The sequence below is a fragment of the Mus caroli genome, chromosome X (assembly GCF_900094665.2).
Source record: "Mus caroli chromosome X, CAROLI_EIJ_v1.1, whole genome shotgun sequence".
Taxonomy (NCBI): Eukaryota; Metazoa; Chordata; class Mammalia; order Rodentia; family Muridae; genus Mus; species Mus caroli.
In genome coordinates, this window is record NC_034589.1 from 99,588,926 (window position 1) to 99,599,859 (window position 10,934).

The window sequence follows — 10,934 nt, forward strand, 5'->3', positions numbered from 1 at the left end:
TGATCTTAGCCATTCTGACTGGTGTGAGGTGGTATCTCAGGGTTGTTTTGATTTGCATTTCCCTGATGATTAAGGATGTTGAACATTTTTTTCAGGTGTTTCTCAGCCATTTGATATTCCTCAGTTGAGAATTTTTGTTTAGCTCTATATTCTATTTTTAATAGGGTTATTTGATTTTCTAGAGTCGAGCTTCCTGAGTTCTCTGTATATACTGTATATTAGTCTCCTTTCAGATTTAGGATTGGTAAAGATATTTCGTTCCTTCTTAGAATGGGGAACAAAATACCCATGGAAGGAGTTACAGAGACAATGTTCGGAGCTGAGACGGAAGGAAGGACCATCCAGAGACTGTCCCACCCAGGGATCCATCCCATAAAAAACCACCAAACCCAGACACTATTGCATATACCAGCAAGACTTTGCTGACCGGACTCTGATATACCTATCTCTTGTGAGGCTATGCCAGTGCTTGACAAATACAGAAGTGGATGCTCACAGTCATCTGTTGGATGAAACACAGGGTCCCAAATAAAGGAGCTAGAGAAAGTACCCAAGGAGTTAAAGGGGTCTGAAACCCTATAGGAGGAACAACAATATGAACTAATCAGTACTCCCCCACCCCCAGAGCTTGTCTCTAGCTGAATATGTAGCAGAGGATGGTCTAGTTGACCATCAATGGAATGAGAGGCCCTTGGTCTTGTGAAGATTATATACCCCAGTACAGGGGAATGCCAGGGCCAGGAAGAGGGAGTGGGTGGGTTGGGGAGCAGGGCAGGGGGAGGATATAGGGGACATTCGGGAGAGCATTTGAAAAGTAAATGAGCCAGAGCACCTGGGGGAGCCATCTTGGTTCCCAGATATCTCCGAGACTAGTCTGCACAGGTGAGAGTGTGGACTACAGAAGATAACAGCTTCTGGGACAGGCTGAGGCAACACAGCTTCTGAGACAGACCCTGTTTTGGGAACCAGACATCCAGGCACCTTCCCTGCCAGAGGAGAGGTGTCCGCCCCGCCTGGTAGGGCTTTGCTGGAGCACCTGGGGGAGCCATCTCTGACCTGGGATCTCTCAGAGACTAGTCTGTGTAGGTGAGAGTGCTGACTACAGAAGCTAACAGCTTCTGGGACAGGCCCTGTTTCAGGACTTCATCTTCTGTCAGGAGGCAGGTCTGAATGCCAGATAACTGTGCACCTTCCCTGCAAGAGGAGAGCTTGCCTGCAGAGAGCGCTCTGGCCACTAAAACTCAGGAGAGAGCTAGTCTCCCAGGTCTGGTGATAGAGGCTAACAGAATCACAAGAGGAACAAGCTCTAACCAGAGACAACTATAACAACTAACTCCAGAGATTACCAGATGGCGAAAGGCAAACATAAGAATCTTACTAACAGAAACCAAGACCACTCACATCATCAGAACCCAGCACTCCCACCTCAGCCAGTCCTGGGCACCCCAACACACACGAAAAGCTAGACCTGGATTTAAAAGCATATCTCAAGATGATGGTAGAGGACATCAAGAAGGACTTTAATAACTCACTTAAAGAAATACCAAAGAACACTGCTAAAGAGTTATAAGTCCTTAAAGAAAACCAGGAAAACACAAACAAACAGGTGATGGAATTGAACAAAACCATACTAGACCTAAAAAGGGAAGTAGACACAATAAAGAAAACCCAAAGTGAGGCAACGCTGGAGAGAGAAACACTAGGAAAGAGATCTGGAACCATAGATGCGAGCATCAGCAACATAATACAAGAGATGGAAGATAGAATCTAACCTGGGTTTTTGCTGTTGTATTTTGTTTAATGCTTTCACTTCAGAAAATATAATTCAATGCTTTTGCATGACATGTTTTGAGTACTATGTAATCAGATAGTGAAATGTATACACAGTTTCTCTCCTTTTTTTATCAGCTAATTCAAATGAAACAGGTAGTATGGAATGAAGTTGTACTTATGGCAGATGGTGCCAATGTCGATTTTCCCTGTACTTTGTGATTGCCTGTTGGTGAAATGGCCAGTGTACTTAACACTGCCAAGAAATGATTGATTTTCCTGGTGAGTGATTTTTCCTCAAAGGGTCCTGCTTGATTGGTTATTACAGAATTAATGTACCACTCAACTCTGGTGTCTTTAGTCTAGGATAAAATCTTCACTTGCCATCATAAAAATAAAATAATAGTGAAACTTCTCAGATACCTGATTAAATTAAAGTGCACTAAGAAAGACACATATTTATGCAAAGATGTAAGTGTATTTTATGCATTCTATATAGCCCACTGAGCTTTGTTCTATAATAAAATATGCTAAAAGTCCTCATTTTTTGGGATAATATATTTATTAACTCTATGAAATTCTTTCTATTAACAATTTGAAAGTATAGTGATTATAAGTTTGGACTAGATCAACATCCCCAGGGCTAGAATGCTATCCTATTAGAAACAAGGCTACCAACATGAATGGCTTTAGTGTACACTGGATAGGAAAATCTCTGAAAAGTAATGGTTTGAATCCTTAGTGGATATGACATGGTGACCTTGCTAATGTGGTGTTCCCTCCATGTCAGTTATGACAGTTGGAACTACTATTCTAGAATCTGAACACTTGGATCCATGTCACAACTTATCATAATGTGCCTTCTAGTCATGGGTAATATTGAACTTCTTTCTCTGAAATGACTGTATGCTATATTTGGTAATAAGTTAACTAAAAGATGATATTTGAGATAGGTTCGGTGTAAGACCAAAATAGCTATTTATACCAAATCTTCCACTAAAGTTTACAAGTTTGAGTTAAATACTTTAGTAGTATTTTTTAGTTTTAAGTACCAAATTTTCGTAAATCTGCATCAAACCTTAAAAGAATATGTATAATTTTTTGAAACTATATGCATATAGTATATTTTGATCATATTCATCTCTCCATTAACTCCTCCTAGATTCCCCACATTCATCTTTCTCCCAATTTCATCTCCCTCCTCCCTCTTCCTCTCTCTGCTCCCTCTTTTTTGCCTTTGCTAATGAATTGAGTCATTTAGTCCTTTCCAAATGCACATGGATGTGAGACCAGCTACTGGGGCCCCACTCCTGAAAAAATAACTCTCACTCTCCTAGTAGCCATGAACATCAAATAATTCAAGGGGTGGGAGTTTGAGAGTCCCTCCCTATGTTTTTAATATTATTTAACAATGACCTGAAAAAATGGAGCAGATAAAAGTTAATATTTATATTGGAGAAGAAAAAGTAAGTCCAAAAGATAAGGACATGTTATAAGATAAATTTCCCTGAGTAACTATATAAATTTGTAGCTGTTTTGTCTGTCCTCTGCATACTCAAACTGATTAGCTGATTGAAACATTTCATAGGTTGGCTCTTCCAAATTCACTAATTCTTGGTTGTGGGTTGATTCCAGGGGGTAGCTAACATTGTGTCTGCATTGTACAGGTGATGCCAGTTGGTGAGCAATTTTCCATGTTTGTTTCTATACATTTTCTTCATGGTTCAAGTTTGTGTGAGTAAAGGCTTTGGAGTTTAGACATAGCTTCTCCCTAGAATTAGATAGACTGAAAAATGCATCTTCCTAGACTGATGTTTACATTAAGGGTAGTAGTAGTAGTAGCTCATGCACCCCCCCTTCCCTTACAGATGAAATTTGTTTAGTAAATCATCCTTTGTTAGGAGAAAACATGGCAAATGAACTCATGCGAGCGTCCCTGGAGGTGTCATACAGGGAAGCAAACTAGTTGTTGTTGAAAGGGAAAGAAAACTGAGTACTTGCCATATTGAGGCAAATTTTCTTAAATATGGTCTTGGGTTCTTTTTTATAAGTGAATTCCTTTAAACAGAAATTTGAATAAATCTTAAAATGAATGTATATTCTTGTTGCTCTAAATCTATTCATAACCTCTCTTTTATCTAGTCCTTGGTCAATAAGAAAAAATACAGCCATTATACTTGATGATTAAGTCATTTCTGGCTATTCACTAAGAATTGACCCTACCACAGCATTCTTGTTATCCTAGCTTAAATAGGTCATGGTCAGTATCACTAGTACTTGACTAGACTAAATGACTTCTGCTACATTGGTTATACTCATACTGTACAAGTTTCTGAATCATACATGCAAACATGTTTCTATATTTTTGTCACTACATATGCCAACAGAAATTTTAATATGTATTAGAATGACTTTTTGTGTGTTATCTCCTTTAGAATTCTCCCTGGCTCCTGAATGTTAGGAGCCAGAGAGAATTTCTTATGGAATTTCTTATGGAATCATCAAATACTATTTCAAGTTGTTATAGTTGGAATGAGAAATGTCACTCATAGGCACAGGTGTTTGAACATTTGGTCTTTTATTGGGAGCAATATTGGGTAGGTTGCACAACCTTGGCAAAGGAAGTATATATCATTGGGCTTAGCCTTTGAAAGTTTATATCTTGCTCTACATCCAGTGTAATTTCCCTTCTAAGTCCCTTTGGTATAAGATGTGAGGTCTCCAGCTCTGGCTCTTTGCTGTCATGCTGTCCCCATGATTATGATTATAAACTCTGTTTAGAACCATAATCTCAAATAAAGTCTTACTTAAATTGCCTTACTCATGGAGTTTTATCACAGTAACAGAAAATTAACGGATAGAGAAGTTGGTACCAGAGAGCAGACTGTTGCTGTGATAAACCTGACTTTGCATGTGAACGAATGGTGGAAAAAATATAGATTTGGATTAGAAAGGCAGTTAAAAACAAAACAAACAAACAAACAAACAAAAAACAGGAAAAGGGCCATAGTAGTAGGAGTCTGGAGGTAGTAGTATTGACAGCAACGTGGACAGTGGAGGCCTATAGGCTAGAGGCTATATCTATAATATTTTGGCATAGAATCTGGCTGTTGTCTTCCCATGCCCTGAGAAATTAACTGAGGCCATTTTTTAAAACAGTGGGTTAATTTCTTTGGTGGAGATGCCAAGACAGCTTACATTTGATCTATTGCTCTGTTACTTCCAATTTTCCTTATTTGAGTATACAAAAAAAAAAAAAAAAAAAAAAGAGCAAGTCGGGAAGAAAGAAATAAAATTTGGAGAGAAAAAGGGGACTATGAAACTTAATGTTACTGCCAAGGTATGTGTTGAAAGAGGGACTGTAATTGTTACAAAGGTTGGTAGCATCACGAAGAGGCCTGATTTGTACTGGATCAATAAAAAAGGTGTACAGAGTTCAAGACAACATCCAGCCTCACCTCCAAATTATGAAAGGGAGCCTAAGGAATTTTATGCTCTTAGAAAGCAATTACTTCAACGTACAAAAGCTGATGGTAATGTGATTGAAGGGAATCTGAGTACATACTAATGTGGCAGCTAAAAAGATTTGGAAGTATAAAAAATACAAGAATGAGAAAGTCATAAGCTCTCCATAGATTCAGAGAGTGGCCGAGACCAGGCAAACGACAACAGAGGAGTCCCTGAAAGAAAGAAATCAAGAAAAACAAGAGGCCCTGGAAATCACTTGAAGCTGTGAAAGTGAAATCTGGGTTGCTGTGGAGATCCTGAGAAGTTGAAAATGCCAGAAGCCTAAGATATCTGTCAAGGAAAACTGCATATAGGAAGTTCAACCAGCCCAAGGGAGAGATGTAGATGTAGGCAGCAAAGCTAGAGCGGTAGATCCTTTTGAAATTAGAGTCTTGACATGAAGCTACAAGCTTTGGAGTTTGACACAGAGGGTTTTAGTATTACTTTGGCCCAGTTTTTCTCCAAATCTCCCCTTTTTTTTAACCCCCCTTTAATGACAATGTGTATTCAGTGGCATTGTATGTTGGAAATACGTATTTTTTGTTTTTTGTTTTTTTAAATTCAGGATCAGAGAGTGAACTGTGGTAGTTTGAATGAGAATTCATAGACGTAGATTTGCGAACACTTTGTTGCCAGTTGGTGGGACATCACTGGAGGCTTTGAGATTGCATAACCTCACCCAACTTCCATATGCTTCCTGCTTGTCATTAAAGGTGAGATTTCTCAGCTCCCTGTTCTAGCTATCTGCTGCCATACTATCCCTGACATTGCGGACTCTAAATTTGTAGGTCAATAAACCTTAAATGAACTCTTTTTTTTTTATAAGTTTCATTGGCCATGGAGTTTTATCATGGCAGCAGCAGCAGCAACAACAACAAACTAAAACATTAGTCTCACTTTGACTCTTATTTCATTCTGACACTCAAAATTAAAAAGTCAAGTTTTTTCTTATTCATACCTAAGTTGCTATGATTTTTTTAAATTTCATAATCTCTCTGGTCAATTAGATAAAATATACTCAAGTTTCCTCAGGTGCATTGATCATTTCTCTGTATACTTCACCCTGGGTAAAGCCACTCAAGTTATTTTACTTTTACGTTTTGTGGTTCTATAATTTCTAATTAATAATATCTCTTTGTTGAATTTTGGGACAAATTTGTAATTATTTGTTAAAATATTTGTGTAACAAGATTTAAACTGTTTATAGTTATCTTCAACCTATGATTAATCTCATATAAGCTTCTGATAATGCTGTATGTATCCAATACACCTCTATGACAAGGAAGTGCAAGATTAAGTCACGACTAAGCTTCTTCTATTTGTTTCTGGATTGGTCTTTTGTTTTTTGTTTTGATATAGACTTTCTCTTATAGATCTGGCTGTCCTGGAACTTTGTAGACAAGGCTGTCCTGCAACTTGCATAGATTTATTTGCTTCTGCCTCCTATGTGCTGGGATTAGAGGTGTGCTCCACTACTGCCCTGGATGTACTATTCAGCTTCTTTGCTTAGAGGATACACAAACCAACAAGGCCACCTTGCTTGTAGTAGGAGAAAACCTTCCTTCTGGGTCTTGAGAAACCCAGGGAGAGATTAGTGTAGAGCAGATTCATGTGGCTTTATTTTGCTTGGTGGGAGCATCAGCTCAGCTCCCACTTCTCAGAGCTGGAATAAAGAAATGAAGGGAGAAAGTGAAGCTACAAATTAATTTTTTCTCCTAGCTGTGATGCCTTCTTGAAGCAGGAGGATGCAGAAGTTCACCTCATATGAACTGTCTGAATAGCTCAACCAAGAAGACTAGATTAAGGCATGATCAGGAAGAAGGTGTTCATCATAACTGGTCCTTCCTTGCTGGCACTCTAATATCAGCTGCATCCTTGATAATGGTAAGAGGTCTGTGTTGTACAAAGAACACAATGTATAGAAGTCTGTTATAGGAACCTGAAATGAGACAATTAACAATAATCTGAGATCAAAACAGCCTCTTCCTGGCCACATGTGTATATTTAGAAATCCAAAAGGGCCATAAATAACAATGAACAGAAATCAATATTTCTGGCATGGGATATTGAACAAACATAGGTTTCCCTCAAAAGAAGATGGAAAAGATCACACTAAAGGTGCTGTATGTTCCCTTGAAATACCTTGCACTGTTAGAAGCAGTAAACTAGAAAGAACAGAGCACAGACTGTCATATACTACAGTTAAACACAAATATATTATACAAGAACAAAAATATAAGGATCTAATTAATTCAAGATATACTATCCAAGGCCACCTGATGGGAAGACAAATGGTGTTAGTGAAAAGGAAAAATAGAATAAAAAATGAAGATCAGAATCTCCTAAAATAAAAAGTAGTATGACAGATTTCAATAATGTAAGCAAATGAACATATAACCTTCAACAGTGGGCAGTTCACTCTACTTCCTGTCAATAAGTGACAGTGCTGGTAGAAAAAAAAAGCCCATCTATTTTAAACTAGGAATTTAAAAATAAGGCAGTCTTAGATGCCAAACTGTAATAGGTAAGGTGATGCCAATATGGAATACATATGTTTTTTGCTGTTTTTGTGAGGCAGGATATAACTTTATAGGACACATTTTTTTTTCTTTTTTTGCTGTTACTACTTGTCGATGATCCTCATATCAATGTACTCAAAATAGTGTACTATTACTTTGAGTAGTGATTAGGTATAATATCTAAAATACAATGAGAAGACTAAGGGAAAGTCAGTGTAAGCAAAAGGACAGAGTAGGGATTAAATGAAGTCGCAAACTTGCACAGAATTTCAGCACAGTCTAACTTAGTATAAGAATAAGGGAGTAAACGTAAAACATTTATCTTCCAGAAGTTTAAGTAAAGCCTCATATTTTCAATGAGACTTTGTAGTTCTAGTATATTGACCACCTAGAAAGTGTATGAAAGTGGCACTTTTTGATGAATAAGGGATATCTGAGATTCTCAGGCAGTCTGATCTGGACTCCCTTCAAGCTCAAAGTGGTCAGAGGTAGGGCATTGTGAGGTTTCAGTCACTCCTTAGCTGCCTTTGGCTAGGGAGAGCTTTGCTGACCAATCAGGGCTGAGGGCTGTGGCCCACCATTGTTCTGACAGGTAGATAAGCAGGATGCTCAGAGCTCTGGGGCCAGTCCCTGTAGAGCTCCGCTATGGCTCAGGTGGCCAATAAAGTCCACTGGTCTAGAGCAGCTACAGCAGTAGCCGCCACCGCCAAAGCCAAAAGATCAAAGCTTAGGAAGACCGTCGCCAAAAGATTCAAGCTTAATAAGAAGCAAAACCCTAGATCTAAGCTTCCCAAGAGATCTTATCACTCCTTAATTTGTTCTTTTATTCGCTCTCGTTCCCGTGGTTGCTGTCATTGTTGCTGTCATTGTTGCTGTCATTGTTACTGTCGTCGTTCTCGTCCTTCTCATAGCAGAAGTACATTTAAGGTGAGATATCCCAAGCTAAGCTCATTCCCTCCCTTCTTTGGTCATTCTTTCCCCTAAAACTTTCTTGGGCCTACAATAAACTTCTCATCTACCTCTGCCCCTTTACATGAATCCCCATCCACATTCTATCTTTTCCCCAAACCAGTGCCCTTATGATTGTAGTTCTTTCAGATTACGAAGAAGGGGGAACAATCACTTCGAAGGAGAATTAGGAGACGAATCAAGCGTGCTACTGAACTTCGATTGATGGAGAGCCAACTGGAGCGGAGCCAACTAAAGCTGATCGAACTGGAACCAAGCGAGATTTCAGTGGCATTGCTCTCTCATGAGAATGCCAATGTGTCTGAGCCACAGGAAGTTCCACCATGCCTTGACAGTGACCCATTTCTGAATGGAGACTTGGCCAGCTTCTAGACCCCAAACAGGTCCAAAGACCCATGAAACATCAGTGAACGGGTCTGGGAGCTGAGCTGTGGTCCTGTCAAGGCCAGTCTTCACCACAAACTAATTTGTATGATGGTGAAAATAAAATCAATCAGATGTGAAAGTATGTGTCACTCTCAGTCTCTGATGGTTTTGAGAGAGAGGGGCGGGGGTAGGGAAGACTGGGAATATGATGAGAAGGAACATCGGTTTCTAGAAGGTTGGGAGTGGTGTGAACTGATCGGCAGACAAAGGAGGGTCAGAACTGAGCTTGCAAAAATGTCCCCCTGAAGCTTTATTTCACAGGGCAACAGGGAAAGCCCAGGGTCTTCCTAAATGTCACTGGCTAGGACTGCTGCGTGGTTTCAGGCTGTTACATCGATATGAACTAAGGTGTAGGTGGCAGTTCCAGTCCTAACTTAGGCAGCACATCAACTTTAGGACCCCTACCTCATTGTGGTGTTTCTTACAGTCCTCATTATGATCTCTTGTACTAAGACCCTCAGAAGGGCCAAAAACTTCACCCCATCAAAAGGCACCAGTGATTTTGACTGGAATCTGCAAGTGCAGCACTGATTTAGCCTACCTCTTCAGAAATTGGAGGAGGAATAGGACAGTGAGAATGGGTCTGCCAACCAGTGCTGGTCATGAAACAGGTAGTAATGTCTACAGCATATTTTTAAATGACTATGCCTTTCCAGACAGCTTTACTGTATATTTGTTAACACTTTTTTAATCCCTTCAGGACATATCGTGAAACCAGTTTTTCAAAGAATAAAGTAGGGCTGGAGAGATGACTCAGTTGATTCCTCACATGCATGGGGGACCTGAGTTTGATCCTCAGAACTCACAATTAAAAAATGAAACCCTAGCCGGGCAGTGGTGGTGCATGCCTTTAACCCCAGCACTTGGGAGGCAGAGGCAGGCAGATTTCTGTGTTCAAGGCCAGCCTGGTCTACAGAGTGAGTTCCAGGGCAGCCAAGGCTACACAGAGAAGCCCTGTCTTGAAACACAAAACAAAACAAAACAAAAAACAAAAACAAAAACAAAACAAAAAGAAAAAAGAAAGAAACCCCATCAGCTTGGCATGGTGGCATAGGCATTTACTCTTAGCACTCAAAGCAGAGACAGGCAGATCACACTATGAGGCTACATGGTGAGACACTGTTTCAAAAAAGAAAGAAACCAGTATGTGATGTTTAAAACTTTTATTTACTGCACCGAGGATGTGGGAAAGTGTGTGTCCTTGACAGTTGTTAGTCAGCTAGCCCGCATACCCTATTGGTATGTCCCAGGCCAGTGAGACACTTTGCTGATACTTTTTTGTTTTGTTTTGTTTTGTTTTGTTTTGTTTTGTTTTGTTTTGTTTTTGTTCTTTTGATTTTAAGATTTTTAAGGTGGGTAGCACCTGAGAATCTACAGAAAAGTTGTCCTTTGCTACACAAACGCACACACACACACACACACACACACATGTGCATATACATCAATCCTTCATGCATCCATCCAGACTCACAAGAATACATGCATATACACAAACATACACACAAAGACAATAAAAATGCTAATATGCATTTTCATGCCTTTACATATGCATACACCTATGTAGTCTTCACTACAAGAATGAGTGTACCCACAACTCACTACAATTTTTTTTTTTAGTTTAGAGTACCCCTTTTGTGTTGCTTTTGTGAAATATTAAACTTTGGATACTTCATAAAGCAGAGGTTTTTATGGCACTGGGTTTGGGAAAAAATAGGTTGAGGTTGCATAACTTTATTTTGTTCC

At 39.4% G+C, this 10,934-nt stretch overlaps 1 protein-coding gene across 2 annotated transcripts; it reads left to right on the forward strand.

Moving 5' to 3' along the window:
* Nucleotides 1-8,409: 8,409 nt before the first annotated feature.
* LOC115030103 (cysteine-rich perinuclear theca protein 1-like) lies at nucleotides 8,410-9,262 on the forward strand. 2 transcript variants are annotated; one of them, XM_029473554.1, is made up of 2 exons: nucleotides 8,410-8,723; nucleotides 8,886-9,262. In XM_029473554.1, the coding sequence occupies exons 1-2, from the start codon at nucleotides 8,442-8,444 to the stop codon at nucleotides 9,135-9,137; spliced, it is 534 nt and encodes a 177-aa protein (XP_029329414.1). In that variant the 5' UTR covers nucleotides 8,410-8,441; the 3' UTR covers nucleotides 9,138-9,262. The 2 variants fall into 2 exon arrangements, with proteins under 2 accessions (XP_029329414.1, XP_029329415.1); XM_029473555.1 differs by having other exon boundaries at nucleotides 8,895-9,262.
* Nucleotides 9,263-10,934: the final 1,672 nt, after the last annotated feature.

What these genes read in the sequence shown, in the direction of transcription:
- LOC115030103 (XM_029473554.1), top strand. Translation starts at nt 8,442, where the DNA reads ATGGCTCAGGTGGCCAATAAAGTCCACTGGTCTAGAGCAGCTACAGCA. An exon ending in ATAGCAGAAGTACATTTAAG is followed by an intron (nt 8,724 to 8,885) that starts GTGAGATATCCC and finishes TTATGATTGTAG; the next exon opens with TTCTTTCAGATTACGAAGAA.